This window comes from Oncorhynchus mykiss, chromosome 17 (assembly GCF_057628025.1).
Source record: "Oncorhynchus mykiss isolate SJ-2025 chromosome 17, ASM5762802v1, whole genome shotgun sequence".
Taxonomy (NCBI): Eukaryota; Metazoa; Chordata; class Actinopteri; order Salmoniformes; family Salmonidae; genus Oncorhynchus; species Oncorhynchus mykiss.
In genome coordinates this window covers 7,354,053-7,381,693 of record NC_143038.1, presented here as the reverse complement: position 1 = coordinate 7,381,693, position 27,641 = coordinate 7,354,053, and the positions used below count along the sequence as shown (strand labels likewise).

At 45.3% G+C, this 27,641-nt stretch overlaps 1 protein-coding gene across 3 annotated transcripts in view; it reads right to left on the bottom strand.

The window, feature by feature from the left end:
* Positions 1-27,104, bottom strand: part of LOC110493542 (patatin-like phospholipase domain-containing protein 6) — a 35,059-nt gene extending 7,955 nt beyond the window's left edge. The window contains exons 1-29 of one of the 3 annotated variants that reach the window (XM_090204640.1): positions 26,945-27,104; positions 21,692-21,789; positions 20,192-20,245; positions 19,913-20,000; positions 16,904-16,986; positions 16,698-16,789; positions 16,406-16,546; positions 16,004-16,163; positions 15,465-15,545; positions 14,396-14,524; positions 14,213-14,293; positions 13,645-13,852; positions 13,214-13,314; positions 12,149-12,328; positions 11,534-11,611; positions 10,935-11,140; positions 10,172-10,303; positions 9,833-9,956; positions 9,404-9,593; positions 9,144-9,293; positions 8,839-8,902; positions 8,581-8,749; positions 8,103-8,285; positions 7,362-7,480; positions 6,860-7,016; positions 6,464-6,580; positions 6,159-6,228; positions 2,788-2,904; positions 399-515 (exon numbers count right to left, since the gene is read on the bottom strand). In XM_090204640.1, the coding sequence (XP_090060766.1) occupies positions 399-515; positions 2,788-2,904; positions 6,159-6,228; positions 6,464-6,580; positions 6,860-7,016; positions 7,362-7,480; positions 8,103-8,285; positions 8,581-8,749; positions 8,839-8,902; positions 9,144-9,293; positions 9,404-9,593; positions 9,833-9,956; positions 10,172-10,303; positions 10,935-11,140; positions 11,534-11,611; positions 12,149-12,328; positions 13,214-13,314; positions 13,645-13,852; positions 14,213-14,293; positions 14,396-14,524; positions 15,465-15,545; positions 16,004-16,163; positions 16,406-16,546; positions 16,698-16,789; positions 16,904-16,986; positions 19,913-20,000; positions 20,192-20,245; positions 21,692-21,748 (3,448 nt within the window). In that variant the 5' untranslated portion in view covers positions 21,749-21,789; positions 26,945-27,104. The remainder of the gene's footprint in view (positions 1-398; positions 516-2,787; positions 2,905-6,158; positions 6,229-6,463; positions 6,581-6,859; positions 7,017-7,361; positions 7,481-8,102; positions 8,286-8,580; positions 8,750-8,838; positions 8,903-9,143; positions 9,294-9,403; positions 9,594-9,832; positions 9,957-10,171; positions 10,304-10,934; positions 11,141-11,533; positions 11,612-12,148; positions 12,329-13,213; positions 13,315-13,644; positions 13,853-14,212; positions 14,294-14,395; positions 14,525-15,464; positions 15,546-16,003; positions 16,164-16,405; positions 16,547-16,697; positions 16,790-16,903; positions 16,987-19,912; positions 20,001-20,191; positions 20,246-21,691; positions 21,790-26,944) is intronic. The other 2 variants (XM_036949473.2, XM_036949472.2) reach the window with 2 other exon arrangements.
* Positions 27,105-27,641: the final 537 nt, after the last annotated feature.

Here is a 27,641-nt window from a genome sequence, read left to right as displayed (position 1 = left end):
TCTGTTGATTTAGTGCTGATTTAAAAAGCTTGTGGATACTGGACAATGGGATACTTTGTACCGCCAGTGTCCACCACCACTAACACACTTGACGCTCTGTGTTGTATTTTCTCCCATCTGATAGGTAAAGATTGGCTATATTTTGAGCAAATTGTTGGCAAATTAAATTGAACATTTCGACAAATGGAAATGATTTGAACGCTCATTCCCACTGCTCAGATGGTAGAAAATGCAACTGAATTCTGTCAAACTGTCATCTCCACCATCGTCAATGACAGCCCCTACTTACCCATGGACGCTCTCTCAACCCCCCCCCCCCCCTCAACTAAAATAACTCTGAAAATGTCCTACTACCCCCTCCCTCCTCCCTATTCTCCTCCTCATCATCATCTACTTGCCTGGCAGGTTGTTGATGTAGCCCCCGTCCATAAGCAAGTTGCCATCTTTGGGGTCGCAGAGGGGCGGCAGGTACCCTGAGAGGGTCATGCTCGCCCTCACATAGCGCCACAGTGACCCTGTGAGCCACACCCAGGGGGGGGAGGGGGAGGGGGGAGGGGATAACATCTCAATAATGTTGGTGTAACTTCAGGTTGGTCATGCGTTTTGGCAGCAGACCACAGCCCCAAACCAAAGGGTGCCATCCCAATTGGTTAACCCAGAGGTGGGTAACCGCCAAAGGGTTAGCCACGGGATGTGAATGTGGTGCTGCCCAACCTCTCAAATCACTTCTGCATCCCCTGAACCACCTTACCATGCACAGAGACCTGTGTGTGTCAGGTCTACGCACAGGGTACAGGGGGTAAGGGTGCAGCCACAGAGTATCAAGGGTTGGTTCGATCTCCAGACTCTGTCCCCAACCACAACCGTATGCTCCCTGTGAGTTAACCCCTGTGAGTTAACCCCTGTGAGTTAACCCCTGTGAGTTAACCCCTGTGAAAGGTTATCGAGCCAAAGTGAAGCTTTTTCTTTTATAACCATTTACAAAAAAATAGTATCTGTTTTACAGCACTTGGTGAAAACATACAAAAACAAAAAAAATCACCAAAAATAGAGGTATGAGGAACCTTTTAAACTTCGCCTTCAGTTCCCTGACTCCTCAACTAGACACAAGGAGCACAGGGGGTTGGTAGTCTGGTCACAGCATTTGGAGATCTCTCAGACACTAGTGAACATGTTAGGGGCAACCAGCCAGCCCTGCCCAGAGCTGTGGTCCTGTAATACCACTCCGGACCAGGAGAGGGCAGGGGGAGGCTGGGCGCTGCATGGATTGGAAGGAGAAGGAGCACCAGAGGAAGAGAAGGATGCTGCTGTGTGTGTGGGTGGAGTTTGAAGGGGACATAGGAGACTGAAGAATTTCAGTGTGGAATCATTGAACTGAACTGTTCAGGACTTAGAAGTACTAACAAAACGCACAGTCACCATTTTCAGCCCACTTTTAATTTGAGGCTTCAATCAAGCCTTTCACTGACAAGAGTGATAGAACTGTATGCTCGTCTATGGGCATTGGTAGGATCCAGAACACTTTTGGCATCTCGCTAGAAAAAGCTAAAGGGAAACGGGTAGCATCAGCAACACTGTCATCAATATATATGTAAAGAGTAAATATATATAGATGCGTACAGTACACAGACACATGCACATACATGGACAGGGGGAGGGGGAGGTGTAGCTGCTGGGGGAGGGGGTACAAATGGTTGACATAAGCCATTTATAAGCACTGCTCGGTATGACGACATGGGATCAAGCGATGGACGAACGGGCAGACAAATGGACAGAGAAAAAACCCAGACTACAGACCCACAATTAAAAAACAAAACATGAAATAGCCTATATGGTGACCTTCTCTGACCTCAACACAAAACCTTTATTTCCCCACACCATAGGATCAGCTTCAAAACCCTGAAGAGAACGCTACATGTTGTGTTCCTATAGCTAGGTCGATACGCAAAAAAGCTACAACCTATGGACCTACACTGACAAACGAGTGACTGAGGCCCAAGCTTTAGAACGTGGGAAACGACAAGCAGCAAACTGTGTGGAAAGGCCTCAGGGAAAAGCCTGTGTGACATGCTCAGGAAAAAGCAGGCGAGTAAGTGTACACTTGGTGTGTAGTATACCAGCCAAGTGCAGGAGAACTTGGGAGATGAAGTGGAGGAGCATGGAGAACCAAAAACAGGGAGGGGGCGGGGCACCAAAAGCAGGATCATCATGCACCTCTCTGTCTGACCCATGGATATGTACCTGCATGAGCAAAGCCTCACTGCCAATCTGGAGGCATGGAGAGGGGCTTACTGACACTGGGGGGCGGGACAAAGCCAATTCGGAACTGACTTGTGTAGGAGTGTGAACTATTGAAGCCAAATTGAATAGAGAAGTATTGGTGTTAAGAATGGGTGGTTCTGGGTGTAGGGGAGCGAAACATTGCATCCCCTCCACTCACATACCGAAATAGACACTGTATTATTAGCCTAACTTTCCTTCCAAACCATGGGTTCCCAATGTCCGACTGGTCAGGTGGGGTTAAGGTGAGACGGAACGTGGGAAAGAGGGAGGGGGAGGGAGTGGTCGATTGTCGGTCATTTCAAAAGAGCTTAAGGTAGAAGTTGCCCCTAACCCCAGATCTGGGATCAGATGACATAACCCCAATCCTAACATTAACCATCAGGTGGGTGAAAATAATATGACCCTGTATCAGTGGTCAGGAGCAACTTCTACAACTCCTTTTGGGGTTAAGGGGTGAGACGGGGGGGGGGGGGGGGGGTCGGGGTTTGAACTATGAACTCTGACCTGGGACATTGTTAACATAGCAACCATCCACAAGCAGGTGGCCATCCTTGGGGTCGCAGAGGGGAGGTAAATAGGGGGTGTAGGAGGCACTCGCTCTAACATAGCGCCACAGCGAGCCTGTCAGAATGGAAGATGGAGAGGGGACATCAAACATGGACAGGGAGAGAGAGGCAGAGAGAGAGAGAGGCAGAGCCAGAGAGAGAGAGAGGCAGAGCCAGAGAGAGAGAGAGGCAGAGCCAGAGAGAGAGAGAGGCAGAGCCAGAAAGAGAGAGAGAGGAGAGAGATAGAGAGGAGAGAGATTAGGGTTCCAAATTGTCAGAAACGTTCCCAAAGTTCCCATATTTGTTGATTCTGGGGATCCTCCAACTGGGATTTTTGAAAAACCTGGGAACTTTGGAAAGTCTCTGTAAATTTTGTAAACCTAGGAGCAAGACCGAGCTAGAGACAGACAGATGTATATATCAAGAGAGAGAGGGACAGAAAAGAGCAGGAGATAAAAAAGGGGCAGAACATGTCCAGAGCTCTCAACGTATACAATCTAAAAACGTAAACGACCTGAAATTGTATCTGACGTATACAATAGAAAACCCTCAGTGAACATGGTCAGGTAACATAACGCAACGTTTCTAGAACTAACAAAAAAAACAGAGGCCAGTTCTAGAACTAAAACAGATGGCACAGACAGGACTGTAGTTCGTTTTTAAAATACAGATAGAAAATAACCAAATAGCGTCACAGCATTAATATTACAGTGAATTTCAAACTAATAGCTAAATGGCGTTGTCCTAAACCCCTCAAAGGAACCATGTATTAGTTCCGAAACCTCATTGGAAAATGGAGACCTGCATACACTGAGTGCACAAGACATTAAGAAAACCTGCTCTTTCCATGACATAGACTGACCAGGTGACAGCCATGATCCCTTATTGATGTCACTTGTTAAATCCACTTCAAAATCAGTGTAGATGAAGGGGAGGAGACAGGTTAAAGAAGGAATTTCAAGCCTTGAGACACAGATCGTATACGTGTGCCACTCAGAGTGTGAACGGGCAAGACAACAAAAATGTAAGTGCCCGCCACTCAAAAAGGACATTCAGCCAACTTGACACAACTGTGGGAAGCATTGGGAGTCAACATGGGCCAGCATCCCTGTGAAACGGTTCTAACACCTTGTAGAGTCCACTCCCCGACGGATTGAGGCTGTTCTAAAGGCAAAAAAGGGGTACAACACAACATTAAGGAGGTATTCCTAATGTTTTGTACACAGTGTATTTCCACTCTTTCCCAGGCTATCAACAGCCACGGTCGTCCTGTTTGGCGTTTAGTTTAGAGTGTTAGAATTATTATTAGCTTGGTCAGATAGCAGCCGGCAACAAACAAGATTACTACAAAATGCACCAACATTCTCAGAGAGTGATAGAGGGAGGAGGCCAGTGAAAGAGAGAAGTTAGAGTTAGAAAAATATCAAAAAGGAAGATGGAGAAAGATCCATCTCCAAGCCAGGGAGAGTTAGCTAGCGCACACGACGCAGGATCTAGAAACTTGATGGCTATGACCGTACTCTAAAAGCCGCCATCTTGAAATTAAGCTACAGGTCAAGCGTAACATAAAAAAATAAAAGACTAAATGATGCCAAATTTACACAACGTCAAAGAGACTAACGTTCATTGGTTGGCTTATGGGAACATGGGGTGTTTGCATAAACCAAAGTGTCACCACCAACTCGTAAAGTCCTCGCGTTACAAATGCGCCAACGGTGCAACTTCCTGTTGAAAAACCCTGAGGTTGGTGTTAAAACTGCCCACTTTCTCAGAGCTGCAGAAAAGCACATTGGGAGAAACTACGGGAAGCGAGGGAGGGATGGAGGGAGAGGCGTTAGGGTGCGGAGGGGTAAAGCAAGGGAAGAGTGTTCTGGATCCTACTTGTTGACATGGACAGGGGTGGAAGGATCAGCGACTAGCACACTACACTATGCCTATAGTACACTAGCCTGGTCCCAGATCGGTTTGTGCCATCTACCCAACAATGACCATACGAGTGGGCAAGATGGCAAAACAGATCTGGGACCAGGCTAATAGTAAGCCAAAACAGCAGATGGTGAAAGTGTCCCCATATAAGCAGAGGGAAGTCATTAGGGAAGTCACTGTGGCATGGTTTGTTTGGTGTTGTTTTAAAGACATGTTTTAAACATAAAAACAGATGTCAGAAAGGTAGGAGGAATAACCTGAGAAAGAGAGCAATAGAGATGAGCAGTGGGAGTGTACTAGGCTGTGTCAACAGGAAGTGACATCACACTAGGGAGGAGGCAGGAGATAGGTAAAGAGAGAGAGCGTTGTAAAGCTTTGCTCTCGCCGTTAGTAAACATGCCAAGTGCAGACAAGCATTGAAGATATAACTGGAGGACCCCACAACCTTGACACCCCAAATCCAGGAGGATTCATTTGCTTCATTTGCCCATGTGGCCAGAAATCAGTACATAAATAACGTCAACTAATATACATGACTTTTTATAAATCCCTTTGCTCTTACAAACTAGTGGACATTACCGGTGATAACAAAAGGCACGCAACATGTACCAACACTGGATTTGGGGGTAGGCTTCCTTCCATAAGCCAAAGGTTGTGGCCTTTGACTCCAAGAGGTCAGCAGGGGTCATACTGCCAGCCTCTAGGACTATTCTAGCTACAGTTAGTGGTAGTGCATTTCTCACTCAGTCAGTCATCCCATACATAAACAATCCATATATTAAGTGTGAGTCAACGGATGAACATAACAAACAAGCAGGGAAAAGAGGACTTTCAGTGTACCAATTGGATGACCCCCCCTATTAATATTATACAGCTGAAAGGCATGCAGAATCTAACCAATTTATCTCAAACTCCTAATTATAACAACACCGAGCGATCTTAAGGTGAAGGCACTAACTGTAAATCGCTCTGGATGAGAGCTAAATGACCCAAATGTAGGATTTTAATCTCATAACGCATACTCCAAATTAGCCAGCTGTTATCGGCAAACGCCGAATGACATTAGGAATGCATGATCATGTCAATCCCACGGTAGTTTGAGCGTACCAGCGTGAGTGGATTGAGTTAAATAGCGTTACATATGGAGTATATATATATATAGTTATATAGTTATATAGTTATATATATATATATATATATATATATAGTTATATAGTGTGTGTTTATCTGACTGCATGAGAGTTATCCTAACAGCTATATCCAATTTCCACTCAAAATCCCGCAGAACTAGGACAATTACTTCTGTAGTGTGGTCAAGACAACTTTAAAAAATCTAGTCGTCCATTTATAAACAGCGATAGAGCAGAGGGGGGAGGGGCCAGCGGTTAGCTGCCTGTCACTCACCGTCTTGGTGCACACGCATGGCGGACGCCGTGATGTCAGTAGTCACGTTGAAGTAGGGCAACCACAGGTCCTGATGGATACATAGACCACACATTCCATATGAATTGGGATAAGGAACGTTCAGACGGATATATATTACGTAGAACAAATATGCCTCTCCAAAATGTGGAGCAGGTATCAACGGCTGCTCTATTCAAGACATCTCTATCTGCAACTGTTCACAAGGTTTGCCGACTGAACGTGGGCCCAGTTTCCTTCACAGACAGACATCTCTAGTAGCACTGACAGACAGTGTGACCTCTCACCTCAGCCTGCTTGTCCTGGAACACTTTGGAGATGCTGGTGTTGAAGGCGGCGCCGGTGAACATTGAGGTGATGGGATAGGTCAGGTCAAGGATGGTTTTGAATACGGAGTTCATCGCCTGGAGGGAGGGAGGGAAGGAGGGAGAGACAAAAAGGTTAATATTGAGCATGTCTGAGATCAGTCGGACCGCACAGAATCACTGATCCACAAATCACCCCGTGTCCCACATGACCACTCATTATGTGGTCAAGACGAGTGATCCTGTGTCTCGCCATGCTCAAACTGATCCCCTCTAATACGCTACATGTCACCTGACAAAGGAATGTGTCAAACGGTCAGATACAGGAACAAGAGAAGTGCATGATGGTGGGAGGATCAGACGGTGGGAGGATCAGACCTTGGACCACTCGCGGGCTCTCTGCTTGGTGCGCACCGCACTCCTCTCCTCGGCGTACAGCGCCCCGATGAACGACCCGATGGACGTCCCGCCCACGATGTCGATGGGAATCCCTGCCTCCTCCATGGCCTTGATCACTCCCACGTGGGAGCAGCCTCTGCGAGAGTGACAGAGACAACAACCAATCAGAGAGGAGGAAATTCACTGTCTGTTTGAGGACTAAAGAGACCAACTTTGCCTGCATTTCTTCCACTCCTTTCATTAATTTGAAAAGATCTGACAGAACAAGACTAATTCAATACTACAGATACACCGAAGGACATTAAGGTTACAAGAAATCTTGATAATAATCAACAGACAGGACTTCTCACGCAAAGAGCTGTGGTCCCATGACTGTCATTGAAAACATGCATTTGATGATGTAGATCGTGTGGAGTAAAGAATGTACTACTTGATCATTTACAAAAAGAGAGGTGTTCCTATAAAAACCAAGTCCACTGACCTGGCTCCTCCTCCTCCTAGCACCACAGCGATGCTGTTCCCAGTCAGTACCCGGGCCAGCCGAGAGAAATCACTGTGTCGGTCCGCTGTCTTCTCAAACACCTTCTCATACACCTCCCTCTGCACAAAACACACACAAAGTCGAATTCAGATGATAATCAGAGCAATTCATAGGCTTCCATGCGCTTGAAACGAGAGCTTGTTCAACTATTCAGACTTGGGCCTGGTTAGCGACAGTTGTTATCCACCGAAGCGCTGTAATTGGTTGGTAAGCTTGCCAATGGATCATGTCCCCAAAACGACATGGGCTGGGATTCCCAAAGCCTTTGTAGCTAAAGCACTATGTTATTTCTCATGAAAACCAAAACTCATGTTACTCGTAGAACAGCAAAGGGCTTCATTTTGAGCGGTCACGCCGTGCAGGATAAAACAAAAACATATATATAGAATGGATTAAGAGGACATGCTCAACAGGCTATTAAAGTATATATATTTATATATATAAAACACTTTCTTGCAAACAGACTAGCCTCCGCTCTTACCACATCGTCAGAGCTCTCTTTACAACTGTCCTCATCCTCCATTTAATGGATAAACAATCAGATGAGGTCAAAGGTCGGTGTGTAACGAATGAATAAACGAATTGAAAGAAAAGACAAAACAAACTAAAGTTAGGAAGAGAGAAAGTTTAAAAAAAAAAAAGAAACTAAAGAAATCATGGCATCTCCCCAGGGAGTCGCACCAGTTTCGAGGGGCTGCGTCGTGAGAAGACCCGGCGGGGGCAGCGGAGGTGGAGGTGTCCGGAGCACCAGCTCCTCATGTTGAGCCACTCTACGGTCCTGGAGGGCCCCGAGCCGTCCTCTTTATGGAGCAGCACCAGCTGTTTCAGGGCCCTCACCGCGGTGTTCTCCAACATCTGCTCTAACTAGAGGAGAGAGAGAGAGAGAGAGAGAGAGAGAGGCATGGTTAGATACAGTACGGAGGATGAGATGCAGTCAAAACTAGACTGCTTTTAAAAAAGAATCTCTACAAATAAGCTTAAATATGAGGTTAATGTATAATTTCACAACTAAAGTTTTAAATTGAACAAACAAATGTAAGTAGGCAGCTTGTGAGTAGAGTAGCTTCAAAAGTCAACCAATCCTCCAAACACTAGCAACCCATCCTCCAATTGAGCCCCACCCAAATCAACCTCCAGCTCTTCACCCCGTCCCTCCTACCTGTCCCAGCGCAGGTTCCTGTTCCCCCAGGCCCACGATGAGGATGCAGTCAGCCTGTCTGATGCAGCGCTGGGTCCAGGGAGTCATACTGCTGTCTGTCTGGTACAGGACTATCCTGTTGATGTCCTCCTGCTGGGCCAGCCAGCCAGACAGACGGTACTCGTGGATACTGTTGCGAGGGGAGAACGAGAGTTTAGAACAACCAACTGGTATGGATACTGCAGAGGGAGAGAGGAAGAAGAGAGGATAAAAACGGACCTATCCAGAGCGGAGGCCCCCAGTCGCTCTCTGATGATGTCACTGGTCAGCAGCAGGGCAGGTCCTACACACATCAAGGACAAATAGAAATAGGTTTAATATTTCAGAGAGAACAATTGATGGATATAAAATTGGATATCATGGTCGCTCAATGTGGCAATTTTAGTTGACAGAACAACTTTATTGTCCACAGAATCTAGTCACATTAGGCAGATGTTTCATATTAGCCAATAGTGATTACAAGACGTTCAAGTCATAGTCAGGTTGGATCGACAGTTGCTATGCTAGTCTCTAGAGGTGTGTACCTATGGCGCTGAGGGCGTGGCTGAGCTCCAGGTTAAAGGCGTTGATTGGCACCTCGTCACAGATGGGCAGTACGGCCACAGTGGACAGGTTACTGGCCGGGTTGGTGACGTCAGGGCTGGACGCTACGCTGGACCGGCCGAGGGCAGAACCTGGGGGGGGGGGGGGTAGAAACGGAGAGAGAAGTACATGGCTTTATCTAGAGGACAAAGAGGGAAAGTGTGTGTATGCATACAGTACATGCCTGTGTACACACACACACCTGAAAATGGTCCTCGGGCCTGTTGCAGGTTCCCCAGGATCTTCTGTCCCAGCAGGTGGATCAACCTGGTGACCACCTGTGGGTACCTCCTCTTGATGTTGTTGAGCGTTCCCTCTGGTAGCTTGACCAGCTCTGTGTCTCTGACCGCGTGGACCGTGGTGGCTCTGGGCTGTCGGGTCAGAGCCTCAACCTGGGGAAAACAGGAGGAGATTGCAAGAGCTCCAAAACCATGGGATTTAAAAAGGTACAGAATCCCCAATGATCTAATACAACCCAAATATACACTATAAACACATAGGTCTAATATAAATAAATTAGGTTTACTTTATTCTGAATATTAGCTTTATAAGCTAATATAGCAACAACATATACAGCCTTTACATGAAAGACCAGAACGATGAGAGCTGTAGAAATGGGCCAAAGTCTCACCACTCCTATGAGGTCTCCTCGACCGTACTCTCCTACCAGCTCCTTCTTCCCGTTAGCTTTACGTATAACAGAACGCAGACGTCCATTCAGAACTATGTAGGTGCAGTCCGACTGGTCTTCCTGCCTGGTGATAGGACGAGAGGAGGTGGAGGACAGTCAGTTCAGTTTTCATCAGATTTCCCCTACCCCCCCCCCTCCAAAAAAAGAGTTGTTTGGTTTCAGGACAGTGTTCATTTGAACGTGTCAAAGAAAAATATATTGTCAGTCAGAAAAAGTTTGCCTGCTTGTAAATAAGAACAAACTCACTAATACAGATTTTCTGGTCAAAATTAAAAATACCTATAGAGGGCTCTGCCAGCCTCCACAGCCATCCAGTCTATGGCGAAGTCCATCTGTCTGACGAAGGGGGACATGCGGATGGCTACGGTGTGGGCTGCACTCAGAACCACACTGGGCTGTTCCCTCATGATCCTAAAGACAGGGGGCAGCACAGAGCACACAAGATCAGGAAAAAAACACAGGCAGTATCTTAGGGGAGGCAGTCACTACGCTTAAATACCACAGCAACTGATAAATAAAGCTAGGGTTAGGGGAAGTGTTAGCCACTTCCCTCCTTTCTACCACGACCAGATAGATAGTAATAACCAGCATCTTATCAGCAGTAAGACAGTTGTGACATAGAACGAGAAATGCATGTCTGGAACTGAAGCCAACCTACTTATAACAGATGGTTTAATATTCAACAGTCAGTGACAGCTGGTATATTTCATGTAATCATTCAACAAACTGCATACCTCTAATTCTAAACCCAAGTTAGGCTTAAACTAAAATTGTCCAGCTTAATGCCCAGACTGTGAACGATACCCCTTTCACACAGAAGGGTTTAGCCCAGGGGTAGGAAACCCTGTTCCTGGAGGGCCACGGGTACAGCAGGATGTTGTTCCAACTAGGCACCACACCTGACCAACTGAGCTAATTGAGCAGTTCATCGCCTAAATTTAACACAGCTGGTCTTCCAGGTCGGTTAAATCAAAAACAGGAAGTTCCTGCGGCCCCCCCCCCCCCTAGTCTCTTTCTAGTCTGGTCTCTACTAGACACCCACTCGTAGAAGTCAGACTTGGAGATCTTGAGGAAGGTGCAGTCTCTGTTGGCCTTGATGGTGAAGATGAGGGGCTCTCCAGTCAACACGGCCAGCTGGCCCACCATCTCACCCGGCTGGGTGACAAACAGGCACACCGCATCCTGCTTGTCGATCATCCGCTGGTACACGTGGAGACAGCCGGACAGGATAAAGTGGAGACTCACATCCTGAGAGGAGAAGAGGGAGTTCAGATTTCACATCTCATGTTTTGGTGTGTTTAGAGGGGTTGAAGAGAGGGGAGGAGAATAGAGGGGGGAAGGAGCTGGGGAGGAGAGAATAAAGTACATGAGAAAGAGGGACTTGGACAGGGAAAGATGTCAAGGAAAACAGTAAGGGATGATAGGTTTTTGATATTGCAGAATTGGTGATTAAACAGTCAGGTTGGTATGTATTGTCGTGGAGATATAGACAATTTTGACTTTGCAGCTGGCCCATCTAGCGGAAATAGCTCAGTTCTGCCTCCATGGCAAGATTCATGACAATAAACATCAACCTGCATTAAAACAGAGGAGAGGAGAGAGGGAAGACATCTTCCCTCTCTCCAAGCCTCAGTAAAGTACCTGGTCTCCTTGTCTAGCCAGCACAGTTCCTGCCTTGGCATGGTGCAGAGTCACTCTCCCATTCAGCAGAGCGGGGTCCTGGCAGAAGAAGGAAAAAGAACAGAACGAGAGAAAGAAAGAGTGAGACAGCATTTGAGGGAGGGAATGAGGAAACACTCTTGGTGGTGAAACAACATCTGGATTCCCTTTTTTCTCTCCTGGGCTGCAAATCAAGAGGGTTGGCAAATATACGGAAGGAGACAGAACTTTCAATATTGTACATTTCAGATGCTCGGTGCCAACCATAACAGTAGATTGTGAAATGGAACTGTAAGAAGCTTAGATAAAAGGAGTCAGAGGGAGAAAGTGCTGGGTGATGTCCAGTAAGGAGACATGTTTTCAAATGGGGAGGTACTACTTGAACTTGTCCAATAAGAACACTTTTAGGTTTTGCGTTTCAAAATGCCTCGTCTAGACATGGTACATTATCCCACAGGACAAAGTAACTTGGTGACAGTTTAACGCAATAATCGGATAAATACCACATGATTACATTGATACTAGAGTCATGGTTGCATAGATAGCAACCATCGACTGACCATGTGCTAAGGTTACTAAGTAGTAGTTAGTACTAACCTCTATCCTCATGAGTTTGAGGAGCTCCTTCAGGGCCTCCTCGAACAGGGCAGGGCTGGGGCGACCAGGGACGGGTCCTGGTCCTGGTGAGAACTGGTTGTCCGGACCCCCCTCCTCCTCGGGGTACAGGTACACCCCCGATGGCACCTCGTCTACGGTCACCCTCCTCTCCCGCTGGTCCTGGGAAAGAAACAGAAAACATAGAGGGACATGAATGTCAATTACTGTACCCTGTGCCTGGTCTACTTGGAAGTGCAGATCTGTGTCGTACAAAGACAAGAGTTAGTGGTCTACGTTGAAGTGCAGATCTGTGTCGTACAAAGACAAGAGTTAGTGGTCTACTTGGAAGTGCAGATCTGTGTCGTACAAAGATAAGAGTTAGTGGTCTACGTTGAAGTGCAGATCTGTGTCGTACAAAGATAAGAGTTAGTGGTCTACGTTGAAGTGCAGATCTGTGTCGTACAAAGACAAGAGTTAGTGGTCTACGTTGAAGTGCAGATCTGTGTCGTACAAAGACAAGAGTTAGTGGTCTACGTTGAAGTGCAGATCTGTGTCGTACAAAGACAAGAGTTAGTGGTCTACGTTGAAGTGCAGATCTGTGTCGTACAAAGACAAGAGTTAGTGGTCTACGTTGAAGTGCAGATCTGTGTCGTACAAAGACAAGAGTTAGTGGTCTACGTTGAAGTGCAGATCTGTGTCGTACAAAGACAAGAGTTAGTGGTCTACGTTGAAGTGCAGATCTGTGTCGTACAAAGACAAGAGTTAGTGGTCTACGTTGAAGTGCAGATCTGTGTCGTACAAAGACAAGAGTTAGTGGTCTACGTTGAAGTGCAGATCTGTGTCGTACAAAGACAAGAGTTAGTGGTCTACGTTGAAGTGCAGATCTGTGTCGTACAAAGACAAGAGTTAGTGGTCTACGTTGAAGTGCAAATGTGCATTTTCGATTTGATTTCAAATGTAAATACATGTTCTATACACATGTGACTAATATCCAACTTTGTGTGTGTGTGTGTGTGTGTGTGTGTGTGTGTGTGTGTGTGTGCGCATGCATTCGTGTATGCTAACCCGTGTATAGGTGGGTGGCGTGTTGCCGTCCTCAGCGGAAACTGAGATCCGTCCTCTCTCGTAGGCCATGTCGAAATCCGACCGCAGATTCTTCTGCATGCCTGTGTGTAGACACCACACACACACACACACACACACACACACACACACACAACAGAAATCATGTTGACACAAACACGTGTAAATGCCACAGTCAACAGTCTTGAGAAGCAACAGAGCTAAGTTACATACTAGGAACATAAAGTGCACTAATGTCAAATTAGGTCCCTAACATGCAGTAAAAACTGGACTCAAGCCACAGAGCTAAAGTTACATACTAAGAATGTCGATGCTACCATACAGACAGAGAGAAAAGAACGGAAGAGGACAGAGAGAAAAGAACGGAAGAGGACAGAGAGGGATCGAGAGGACCGACAGAAAGAGTTAGTCACCAGCGATGTCTACAGGCATGGAGATGGTCCTGCTGAGGGTTGGTGGGACTGTGGCTCCATCCTTCCCAGGATCTGATGCGTCCTTCACAGCGGCCTCGCGGTCCTCCGCGGGCACGGTCAGGCTCCCGAAACGCTTGCCGTGGCGCTGGGGGCTGGTGCGGGGCACGGGGTGGGGGGACAGGGGCAGCAGGCGCAGGAGCTGCATCTCCTATAGGGACGGGAGGACAGGGGCATGGGGGGGGGGGGAAGAGAGAGCGAGAGAGAGAGGTTAGGATCAATGAAGGCAGGCTAGTGTTGAATTAGCATCATTATAATTACCAGGTCAGCATTGAAAAGTGACTAGCGGTAGCGTCAGCGTTGAATGACTCAATCGTAATGAAAACAGCATGTCTGATGTAGCTTCAGCTAACGAAGTAGCATTCCTGGTAGATGAAGTAACAAACAGAATGTCCATGTGTGGGTGTGTGTTGTTTGAGGATCTGGGTGGTATAATGAACCGTGGCGCTGTGTGTGTGTGTGTGTGTGTGTGTGTGTGTGTGTGTGTGTGTGTAAGGGGAGCTTGACTCACGTGGCTAAAGAGCTCGTTGGTGAGCCCTAGGTAGTTGTGCAGCGCCAGAACGGTTACTCTTTGGAGACGAACCATGATGATCTGCATGAGAAGACAGACGGAGGAAAAGGTCACGTGAACACCAAGAGAAAACGCATATCCACACCTAGTGACAAACACACACACACACACACTACAGCTTACCTGGACAACCCGCACCAGGCTCTCAGGGTACTTCTCGAAGATGGAGAGGAAGGCCTCGACAGGTAGACGCAGTACGGTGGACACCTCAGCCGCCCGCGCCGACACCGTCCTGTACGGCTTCTGGTGTCCCTGAAACACACACACACACTCTTAGAATATACTGTACTAACTCAATATTGGTGACTTTACAGACATTTTGGAGACTTGAGACATTTTACAAGTTCCTGTTTTCAGCAGTAAAGGGAGGGGAAGTTTGTGTTGGGAGTGGTTTTTACATGCTAGCTAGGTGTACCTGAAACAAACACAATGACAAGGCTCTTTCATCACTCTCCTATTTATTTAACTAGGCAAGTCAGTTAAGAACACATTTTTATTTTATAATGACGGCCTACTTGGCCTACTACTGCGATGCAATTTCTTAGACCGCAGCGCCACTTCGGGAGGCCATATAGCAGTCAATGAAAAATGAAAGCAGCCGTTTTGCTGCAGTGACTTGGGTGAAGCCTTTTTAAAATGTCCCTGTGACCCACGCACTAACAAAGAACTGAACTACTTAACAAAATGTTTATAGTCTCAAACCAAGAAGAGGGAACTAGCAGAACACACCAGCAGAAACCATTGCTTTAGAGACATTTTCCATTTCCTTTTCTCAGCCGTAAAGCAAGGGCTCATGGATGTTTGTGTCAGTGAGTTCCCAGGACTAAATATAGGGGTTACATTCTAGCTACCAACTCCTCGACTGTAAAGGATCATGTGTTTAATGGCTCATTGTATACTTATTGGAAGTGTAAAAAATCCCACCAAAAGTCAAAGCTGATTTAAGCCACACAGTGCTTCATGATATAACATTAAATTGCGAAATCATCATGATTTTGATAGGATTCAACTTAGCCTCCAAAGCTGAGGCTATGATTCAACACTAGATTGCCCTGACTTGTTCCTTGACTAAGTTCAAATGTCTGACTGAAACGTGAAAGGGAAAGACAAAGGGGTGACTCGAACAAGAAACGACACGCGTATGGTGATTTAGGGAGTGTGGAATGCGGGACAGGAAGTGGGCGTGTCTTACGGTGATGACGTCCAGGATGCTGAGGAGGCTGTGGACACTGTCTCCGGGGTACACCTCCTTCACCACACCGTCCTTGCCGTCCTAAAAACACACAGGGGTAAAACAGAGTATGTCATAACAAATTAACATAGACAAAAGACACGTACATTTTTGTGTTAAAAAAAATAAAAAGCACAGAAAAACACAGGCAAACAGTACAATTATCTTGAAAACATTATGTTCATGTTAAGTCATTCCAATCTTTGCCCAAATGCAAGTTTATCGTGGTCATAACTTTCTAAATTCCAAGAACATTCCATTTGAGCCTTTTCCTCCACATTGGGATAATCTGAATCAATAAATAATGATTAGCACCTATTAGTTTATGTCCTACTAGAGAGTAAATTGTTAGAGAACTGTAAGCCCCTTATAAAGTCCCTATTTATTTGTTAGCATGGGTGGAGGCTCAATTGCACAGAAGGCAAAAAACAAACAAGAAAATGTAAATGTCTGCCCCCTCCCACACACACACACACACACAGAGAGACGCTCTCTCTCACCATTCCAGTAAGGCACAGTTCTAGTTTTCCATCCTGCACCACGTAGATGCTGCTGTCAGGCTGGCCCGGTCTGAAGACGTACTCTCCCTGTTGAAACTGCAGGAACACCATGTGTTTACACAGCTCCAGGAACAGAGGCTTCTCAAAGTGGCCCAGCACACTGCAGGGGGGGTAGAGATGGAGAGATTACTACACACACACACACACACACACATCACCTTGCATCATAAATAACTACTCAATTTTATTTGTAGATCAGTCTGTCACAATTTACCCATGATACATGGCGGTTTAGATACTTTCAAACACACGTCTCCTCCATATAGATAAGGACTCCACAACATCCTAACACACACAGAGTACACTCTACACACACAGAAACTCGGAGAAGTCCCTACGTACCGGACGTTCTTGAGCATGTAGAGCACCTCGGAGGGCAGGTGGGAGTTGGCCACGTCAAACTCTGTAAGGTCCGCCTCCAGCACTGAGGGAGGAGGCTCCTTAGCTACCAGGGTGGGCACCTCCTTCTTAAAACGCAGAATCCTGGAGGAAGGAGAGGGGGAGGGATGGAGAGAAGGATGGGAAAGCGGGAGGATAAATGTATAACAGACTATTGTTCTCTACTCTGTAGTCACCAAGTAAGTTAGCGTCATGGATATCAGTAGAGTAGACAGGGTAAACCGTGTTCACACACTTTTTGGCAATGTTGAGCATTTTCTGCTTCTTTTTGAGTCGTGGGCGCGAGGAGGAGGCTGTGCCCACCAGGGAAGAGGTGGACTGGGACACCTGTGAGAGCAAGAGGTCAAAGGGCAACTATGGCAAAAAGACGCATTGTCGAACAAAAGGGTACCATTTTACTTTGCTAGAACCCCCAAAACGCATCCCACCACTGCCACTAACCTTGCGCATGATCTTTCGCCCATAGAACATGACCTTGTCCCTCTTGCGGAATCGATACTTGGGGGCCTCCTGGGCTTGCAGGTCTGTGAGAAGTTAAAACATACATATAGATACTAGAGCACGGACACAAACAGTAAGTCAATGTGAGTAAGATAAAGTACCCGTATGAACATTTTAAGACGCTATACAATGCTATAATGTAAGCTAAAACCATATATTCACTAGCAAAACTGAAATTAACACAAAAAAATATATATATAAAGTTATTGGGCTGACCCCATTTAGTTGACTGGACGATTGTTCGGTCAACAGGCTGTTGGTCGACCAAGATTTTTTTAGTCGAGCAGTTGCAAATGGATTTTTTTAAATTCCATGGCACACGAGACACCGGTCTGATTGGCGCCTGTCTCAGTGGACTAATCCAATGAGGAGGCAGAGGGGATGCCACGGTCCAAGATGAAAGGGGGTGTGGCTAAAATGACATGTCTCTCCCCAGAATGGGCTCTTTCCCACCATTTCGTAAACATTCATTGTTTCATAAATTAATTGTGTGAATTCTTTGCCCTCTGATTTTAAGTGTCTATCAATTCCACATTACAGACATCACCAGTAGTAACCAACATTTACCGTTAACTCCCAATCTACAATGTCTGTTTGTTTATGGTAATTTCTGTTAAAATATTATTATGTCTACAGTCGTTTACCGTTCTCATTGTCGGAGTGGACACGTTGTTTGCAGTAATCACAGCCTATGCTACACTTGTGAGAAAAAAGTTGGTTGATTTCATTCCATTTACAAATTGTCAATTTATTCATTGTCTTTTGTTTGGAACACACCTGTCAATGTTGAGTAAGGACGTGCACCTGATTACGCATATAGAAGTAGGCCTAGGCTCCCTGGCCTGCGCGCTAATGGTGGCCTATAAAATGTGCCCATTTGGAGATGTCTGATAGTATTTCTGATTGTCTTAACTCACTAAGCCGTTTTGCTTCTCAAAGAAACGCTTTCTTCACCTCAAAGAGAACGTTAACAAAAGTGTGAGAATGACAATAGTTTGTCAATGCATTTGAAATATATTTCCAGCTCTCTCCCTTTCAATAACCACTCAGCATGAAAGGGAAACATCTAATGCTCTGATCCAGTGGAAATGTCATAAAATACCTGGATTAATTCTTATCCCTTGCACAAATAGCCTACAGCTGTGTCTGTCTCGAGATCACTGGAGCAGGAAACTGAGGGCCCAGAGTATTTTATACAATGTTACAAGTTTGCTAGCAGGAGCTTCTGCAGGACACAGTTGATAAATTGTTTCAAGTTCATTGCAGACAGGCCATGCATTGCCAAAGTAATTGATAGGATACTTATATTTAAAATCAGGATATTTTCTACCTGCAGGCTGCAATGTTTTTATTTGCTGGCTTTATGTAGGCAATTTGTACATAAATGGCAATAGTTGCTTTTAGATTTGTATCATGTTCATTTAGATTTCGATATAATTTAGATTAACCACATGACAATGACTTTGAGATACAAAGATTATTATCAATTAAATTAAACTGTTTCACGAAAATGTGCATACGAAAATCATAACTGCCACGCAGATCGGTAGAAATGTTAAGATTGGTACTCCAAATGTTAAAGGTTGCCGACCCCTGGTGTTGCCTTATTAACGGCAACTTCGGGAGCTTAACGGCAGAATCTGCGAAGGTGAGCAGGAGGGTCAGGAAATGATTTAGGCTATCTTGATCCCTGGCTTCCTCAAGGGTCATGTATCTTAATTATTTAAACCAAACAGTGTGCTTAAAGCATCAGACAAGCTCAGTACATATAGTTGATTTTATTCAAACCTAGTGTATAGATACTTTTAGTCATGAAGGGTGTGTATGTGTGGACACCTGCTCATCAAACATCTCATTCCAAAATCATGGGCATTAATATGGAGTTGGTCCCCCCGTTGCTGCTATATCAGCCTCCACTCTTCTGGGAAGGTTTTCCACCAGATGTTGGAACATTGCTGCCGGGTCTTGCTTCCATTCAGCCAGAAGAGAATTAGTGAGGTCGGGCACTGATGTTGGGCGATTAGGCATGGCTCGCAGTCGGTGTTCCAATTCATCCCAAAGGTGTTTGATGGGGTTGACGTCAGGGCTCTGTGCAGCCCATTCAAGTTCTTCCACACCTGGTATCCGCCAAACAGATTAGTCCGTCAGATTGCCAGATGGTGAAGAGTGATTCATCCCTCCAGAGAACGCGTTTCCACTGCTCCAGAGTCCAATGGAGGTGAGCTTTACACCACTCCGGCCGAGGCTTGGCATTGTGCATGGTGATCTTAGGCTTTTCTGCAGTTTCTCGACCATGGAAACACATTTCATGAAGCTCCCGACGAACAGTTCTTGTGCTGACGTTGCTTCCAGAGGCAGTTTGGAACTCAGTAGTGAGTGTTGCAACCGAGGACAGACAATTTTTATGCGCTATGCTCCTCAATACTTGGCAGTCCCGTTCTATGAGCTTGTGAGGCCTACCACTTTGCCGCTGAGCTGTTGTTGCTCCTAGACGTTTCCACTTTACAATAACTGCACTTACAGTTGACCGCGGCAGCTCTAGCAGGGTACAAATTTGATGAACTAACTTGTTGGAAAGGTGGAATCCTATGATAGTGCCACATTGAAAGTAACGGAGCTCTTCCGTACAGGACAATCTACTACCAATGTTTGTCTATGGACAGTACATGGCTGTGTGCTCGATTTTATACACCTGTCAGCAATGGGTGTGGCTGAAATAGCTGAATGTACTAATTTGATGGGGTGTCCACATACTTTTGGCCATATAGTGTTTATGGACAAAGACACAATCGACGACTTTCGGTCAACCGAATTCTTCGGGGGTCGGGGACAGCACCCCAAAGTTCTTAGGTGTAAGTGAAGGGCAATCGCTAGAGTACCTGAAGCTAGCATTTATTTCATTTAATAATTAACGGAGAAAACACATTGGAGAGAGAATGTGACACGTACTTCTGAGCTGGATCCTCCGCAGCATGAAGAAGATGAGGATGGCGATGAGGATTATGGCGATGCCCGCACCAATCACCATCCCCATCATCTAGAGAGAGAGACGCACATGGACAGAGAGAGACGGACAGAGGGAGAGAGATGTAGAGAGAGACGGACAGAGGGAGAGAGATGTAGAGAGAGGCGGACAGAGGGAGAGGTGTGCAGCCGCTGATTAAAGCATAATTAGAACGACTTCATGGAATGAAACACTGCACACCAGACCACAACATACGAACGAACCATGCTCGTCTGTAGCTCTTCCTCCACAAACGCCTTGATGTTATTAAACCCTTCCTGTTGGTAGACAAAAAAAAGAGAAGTGAACAACCGTGTAAAATAGCCTATATACTATGTAGACAGGGAACTTATTCCAGAGCTGGGAAAGTTCTGTTACGGAGTTAAATTACTGACGTGTAAAGGAATCCAGGCTTTGGGATTTGCCATGCCCAGGGAAAGGAATGGCAGAGGAGAAGGAGGAATGATGAAGTAAAAATGTTTCATCTGGGTTGAATCAGGTCTGACGATTCCCAGAGGGGCTTTTAAACACATCCAGTCACCCAATGTGTTTAGTTTGGCCTAACTATTTATCCTCAACATCCTCTTTTGTCAGCACCCCAACCCACTTGTTCGTTCCGCCTTCCCTTCTTTACCCAGCTTAACTCAAATAGCTCCATATAAATATATGGGACAACATAACTCCCAAACAATACCTTTGATGATGATCATTATTATTATACAGTAAGCCTAATTGCCTTCTGTCAATATTGGTTTAGTTGCCTTGCACCCATGTCAGCCTGGCTCTGAGACCAATAATAGGAAAAGTGACTGCTACTTCTTCACTCTGCTGCACCAGACAATAACACAGATCTAAATTGAGACATGATGCAATCTAATTTGGCTGTGATCAGCTGGCTGTAGCCTGCATGCGAACAAGAAACAGAGCAAATTAGAAAGATAAAAAGGGAATGAGGAAACTTGAGAGAGCATACAAGAGACCGCGAAGGAACGAGTGAGAGAGACCCAAGAGAGATGTCTAACTCCTATGCCACACACAACCACACAGTTGGGGACCATAGCAGAGAAATTACAGTGAGAGTCTCTTGTCTTTTGAGGTCACTTTAACATCAAATCAATAGGACTCTTTTTTTCCAGAAGGATATCGTAGAACTTGAGTGATGTCCTGCCAAACGGACCTTCCCTGTTCTATTTCCTTCACTGATTAAGACTAGGCCCTATATGACTCATTGAAGGAGTGGAGATCCTAGCTCGGAGATAAGCTTATATACAGTGTTGCTGCAATAGAAAGTGTGTGTGTGTGTGTGTGTGTGTGAGAGAGAGAGAAGGGGATGGCTGAGTTGACCACTGGTCACATGGCCAATCAGATCGTGTATAACTATGGGGCAAGGCCAATGGGCTTTTAGTACTCTGGCTCTCAGCCAATCAGTGACTGAGCTGGAGGAGAAGGGCGGTCAGTGCTTATTGATCAGGAGAAGAGACGAAAGAGAAAAGGACTCAGCTGCAATTATTGATGAGAGGTTGGTTATGGTCTGAGAGATGGTGGATACTGTACATACTGCAGAAGACATTTCGGTTGAATTAATACAGTTGTGCAACTGACTAGGTATCCCCTCACACACTCTCTCTCTCTATGGAAGCGGTACTGTAGTAGTTGGTGAGGTCAATGGGGCCCGAGTAAGTGGTAGAGGACAGGATTGTGTGTGTGTGTGTGTGTGTTCTTACTTCCAGAGGGGCATCTGCATGTTCCTGGCCCTCTTGTTCCGAGGTGCTCTGTCCCATTCTAACCCCGCCTCTTCACCAGGCTGGTCCATCAATGGCCTCTAAGGAGACAAAACAGGAAGTTGGCTTTAGACATGCAGGCTACAGTTTACATCTCACACACAAGCAGTAAAGCAAATAGCTTTTTAGTAGCTTGGAAGAGAAACCTGGAGCAATGACTAACAAAATTATTCTAAATACTTTCTAGTATGCAATTATGACTCATTGCTCTTTGTAAAGGTTGTCCAGGTTTAGGGTTGCAAAATTCTGGTTACTTTCCTAAAAATGTCCAGGTTTTCCAGAAATCCCAGGTTGGAAAAGTCCCTGAATCAGGAGGCAACAAGCAGGAATTACAGAATACTCCTGGAAAACCTGGGAACTTTGGGAAAGTCACCTATCCAGGTTTCTCAGAGGTACTGCTGTTTATAGATACGTACTGTATATGTGTTTATGCATAAACAGCAGAGCCTCTCAGCCAATCCCCATCCGTTCCCCTCCCCCACTGAAACTGGCAACATGATCCTCTCCCAGTCCCAAACGGAGTTAGAGATAATAACAGTGCTCCAATGACACACAGGCAACATCCCAAAGGGCGTCCTGTTCCCTACACAGTGAACTACTTTTGAACTGAGCACTAATCAAAAGTAGTGCACCATATAGGTAATAGGGTGGCATTTGGGACACATGATCCAGAGAGACAGACAATCCTGCCGTGCCCAGTTGACATTGGACTACCCCCCCCCCCCCCCCCCCCCCGACCATCTCCCTGAGGGCTGGTCCTCTAAGAGGGTTTACCCCCCCAGCCCTATTTGGGTTAATACTCCTGGGATTTAGGCCTAGCCCTGACCAATGAAACTCCACCCACATCTGTTCCCTTCATCTCGCCTCTTTACTTTTCTTCCTCCCACTCCATCCAGTTATCACAGCAGACGTTCCAGACCCTCCACCATCTCCCCCTCTCTCCATCCCTCCCTCTCGCTCTCTTAACCCATTTGTTGACCCAAACAAATGCAAGTATACAATCCAAACAAAGTCTTTACAGGCTACACGCTGAGCAGACAAACAAGCAGCGAGCTTTGCATTCAAACCTCCATTGACTCCCACTGAAACTGAGCAAACATACCCTAGCTAGGCAAACAGAAAGATATTTAGCCATACAATCTAATGTGATATGGTTAAGGCCTACTACAGTGCATTGGGAAAGTTCAGTGCATTCCCTTCCACACATTTTGTTACGTTACAGTTTTATTCTAAAATAGATCACATTTTAAGAAATCCTCAATCTACACAAAAATTTTTTAGAGAAACATTAAAAATTAAAAACAGAAATACCTTATTTACATAATTATTCAGACCCTTTGCAATGAAATTGAGCTCAGGTGCATCCTGTTTCCAGTGATCATCCTTGAGATGTTTCCACAACTTGATTGGAATCCACCTGTGGTAAATTCAATTGATTGGACATGATTTGGAAAGTCACAGACCTGTCTATATAAAAGGTCCCACAGATGACAGTGCATGCCAGAGCAAAAACCAAGCCATGAGGCCAAACTGAGCAATCAGGGGAGACGGGCCTTAGTCAGGGAGGTGACCAAGAACTTGATGGTCACTGACAGAGCTCCAGAGTTCCTCTATGGAGATGGGAGAACCTTCCAGAAGGACAACGATCTCTGCAGCACTCCACCAATCAGGCTTTTATGGTAAAGTATCCAGATGAAAGTCACTCCTCAGTAAATGGCACATGAAAGCCTGCTTGGAGTTTACCAAAAGGCAACTAAAGAACTCTCAGACCATGAGAAACAAGATTCTCTGGTCTGATGAAACCAAGATTGAACTTCTTGGCCTAAATTCCAAGCGTCACATCTGGAGGAAACCTGGCACCATTTCTATGGTGAAGCATGGTGGTGGCAGCATCATCATGCTTTGGGATGTTTTTCAACTGCAGGGACTGGGAGACTAGTCAGGATTGAGGAAAAGATGAAAAGAGCAAAGTACAGAGAGATCCTTGATGAAAACCTGCTCAGGACCTCAGACTGGGGTAAAGGTTCACCTTCAAACAGGACAACAACCTTAAGCACACAGCCAAGACAATGCGGGGGTGGCTTTGGGACAAGTCTCAATGTCCCAGTGAGTTACTCAGCCAGAACCCAGACTTGAATCCGATGTAACATCTCTGGAGAGACTTGGAAATAACTGTGCAGAAACGCTCCCCAACCAACCTGACAGGGCTTCAGAGGATCTGCAGAGAAAAATGGGAGAAACTCCCCAAATACAGGTGTGCCAAGCTTGTAGCTTCATACCCAAGAAGACTCATGGTTGTAATCGGTGCCAAAGCGGCTTCAACAAATTACAGAGTAAAGGGTCTGAATACTCATTTTTAAAAACTTGTTTTGCTTTGTCATTATGGGGTATTGTGTGTAGATGGATTTAAAAAAAAAAAAATTCTCATCAATTTTAGAGTAAGGCTGTAACACAACAAAATGTGGAAAAAGTGAAGGGATCTGAATACTTTCTGAATGTACTGTATGTACGTTTTGAACTCCAGCTAAAGGGATAATCTATGACATCATGGTCTAGGAACCAGAGGCCATTTTATTTTATATTTATTTTACCTTTATTTAACTAGGCAAAGCAGTTAAGAACAAATTCTTATTTTCAATGACGGCCTAGGAACACTGGGTTAACTGCCTTGTTCAGGGGCAGAACGACAGATTTTTACCTTGTCAGCTCGGGGATTAGATCTAGCAACCTTCCGGTTACTAGTCCAATGCTCTAACCACTAGGCTATCTGCCGCCCCCGAGAGCTGCATTGGATGAAATCAAATCCGAGAGAGTGGCTGACTGTCATATTGCATAGCCTGTCACAAACAGACCTGAAACAGGACGAGTAGCATCAAGGTCTATTCTCTCTCATCCTCCACCATTCATTTGTGTTTGACTCACTTAACCAACTGCTGAAGCAAAACTGTAAGTACCCAAACTACTGAATATCCCTATGTTTATGAATGCCCATTTTAATTAAATACCATGGTAAACTAGGCCTAGCCATGATTCCACCCAGCCAAGCAGTACTGTCTGGCTCTGGAAACATCACATGCTCTGCTGGTCTGTGCTGTATAGACAACAAGGAGGCCCAGGGTTAATCATATAGAATGGAAAACATACACGTTTCCATTGGCTCATCATGACATTTTCCCTGCCCCTCACTCACAGTTGCAGTGCTAGGCTTTGGTCGTGGACAGAATGTGCTCTCGAAGGATGAAATACAATCAATCAGGCAAACATAAAGTACTGCGTGTCCAATGATCCCAAGAGCGAGTGTCCGTGTCCCTTCACCTCAGTGAACATTAAGGGTTGTCAGTGTATATACACTATTGTGTAACACGTAGTAGGCCCATGCTAACTCTATTGCATTCATTGCGCTCTACTACTACAAGGCTAGCAGAATTATTACAGAGTAATAAGATCACTGTCAGTGAAAAGAGTAAATGTTACAAATCTCCTCTAGCAGAAGCAGACACTAGAACTGTCTCTCTCACACTCTCCGGTAACTCCTCCATATAGCTGGGTGGCTATTCCCATTGTCCTCATAAAAACAATGCTGCCAGTGTTGATGTCCCAAGGCCAGGCATGGACTAACTCCCTTTCCCTCTCTCGTCATCCCTCCTCCACTCACACCAGGAGCAAGAATAGCACAACCAAGCCCGTTTTATTTACGTACACTGCACATTCTGGGACAGGGATTAACACCACCAACAACAGCCTATAGCTATAGCATGTTGTTTCTACTGGGTCAGCCTGTCAGACCCTAGAGAACAGACAAAACGACTGTGGGGACAATGGACTGGAACATAGGCTAGGCCTACTAGATTGCTCAAATGAATTGGTCTTGCCCTTTTTGCGTGCTTCGTTTCAGATAACTATACAACAATACATGGCTTACTGATTTGGCTTGGACATGTTTTATTGCAGATAAGGATGGCATCGTTACTGTGGCATGGCAGTTGGGCAATGCAGCAACGATAGAAACTACATGAACTGTGACTTAGCCAACTTTCTGTGATGAGCAATAACTAGGGTCATAGAGAACAGAAACCTGCACACGCATAGTTCCCAACTTGACCGTTGCTCTCTAAAAAGTCTAGAAATTAGCATGAACCATATTACCGTTTTCAAATGTGTAGATTAAAACTACTTTATAGCTCGTGTGACATGAATTAGTAGCTCATGAGTCGCGTGAACCGTAGCAGGACAGTGTGGCAATAGTAGGTCAGCTCGGGTGTCTATGTCAAAATAGTTGTTGCATAATTCGCAACCCTGGCGTGTGGTCTTGCATTACTAGTCCTCATTAATCACCTGGTCGGCCCTTTAGTAGCTATAAAGAGCCATTTGTAAACAGAGAAGTCGGGACAGGGCCTGTCCGATGAATTGATGGTGACAGAGAGGGTTGTCTTTCTCCACATCAAATCGATCGTGCCTCAACTCGTTCATTTGAATCTAATGTAGCCGCATTCTCGTTCGGACCTGCGCAAACCGTGGGTGTGTTTTTGCGCAGAGTACGGTAATGAAACTGGTGAAGTTATGTTAATTTCGTGTCTAGGCACTGATCTACCTTAGCAGTACTACAGGGCCAAACATGTTCTGGAAAGCCCATTAGAAACTTGAACTCAATTAAGTAATCTCATTATTTTGTAGCTAGTTAGCTAGGTACATAGCTAACAGTTACAATGTGTGCCTCTACACCACAATTCAGTAGCCTGGTTACAGTATAGCTAAGTTGACACGCTTTGAAACAGCAGGCAAGCATCATACACCTCGCAAACTATGGTCCCCTCTAGTTAGCAGTGGCATTAAATGACCGATAACGCCAACACAACAGCTAACGTTAGATCGTTGTTGACGATGAGACCAAACAGCCGTAGAAAAAAAATCTAATTTAATGTACAAATACAGTCGCTTTCGAATTTCACCAAGTCGGCCCGTGTAGAAAAGCCACCAGAATCTGGTTAATGCAAAGATGCTGTCTTTTGACCTCCGCAGGGACAGTGCTTATTGATTGACATGCTCGGCACAGCCCGCGCACTATCTGGACATTGGTGACACAATCTCTAACACAAAGACTCATACATATGTCAATTTATGCAGCTAGACATACCTCCCACTAGCAATTACATGATATTTATTGACCTGTTAAGTGAAAACGATAACCGCCCTTACCTGAACTGCGTGTTTCTCGTCAATCTTTACAGTACTGTCAAATAACACCAATAGCGGAAATTATCTGTATCATAACTCCTCCTATTTTTATTCTACACGAGCCGCAGGCCAATCAACAATCTGATATTGTGGATATCTAATCCAATCTGCATTCAGGGATGAAATGTCGCAACATAGCCCGCCTACCTTTAGATGAGAGAAGTAGCCAATCGAGCTGCAAGGTTGAGAAGGGGACGCTATAAATAGACCTGTGATTGGCGAGGTGTATATGACTGACGATTACACTAACCAGTAACAAGGGACAACAAATCAAAAATGTACTGTACAATGTTTATCATTCATGCATGATTTTAGTAAATTAATCTTGATAACTGAACACTCACGTTAGCTGCTAATAAAATATTTATGATGGATCCTTGAACCTAACTACAAACTAATGACAATACATCTCAATCAACTGGGTATGTAGCCCATGACATTGCCCACCTTCTACAGGTGCCATCATTATAATATTAAATTAACGTTTTGTGTCATTTTTAAAAATCAGAATCTTCAGACTACCAAGATGTATATTAGATCGAAAAGATAAGGCAACAATTTATCAAATATAATGATATTCCTCAGTGCTCATCAGTATTTAGTATTGAATGAGGGGTGATTGATTCAATCACTATTGTTATGGTTCTCCTCTTTTCTC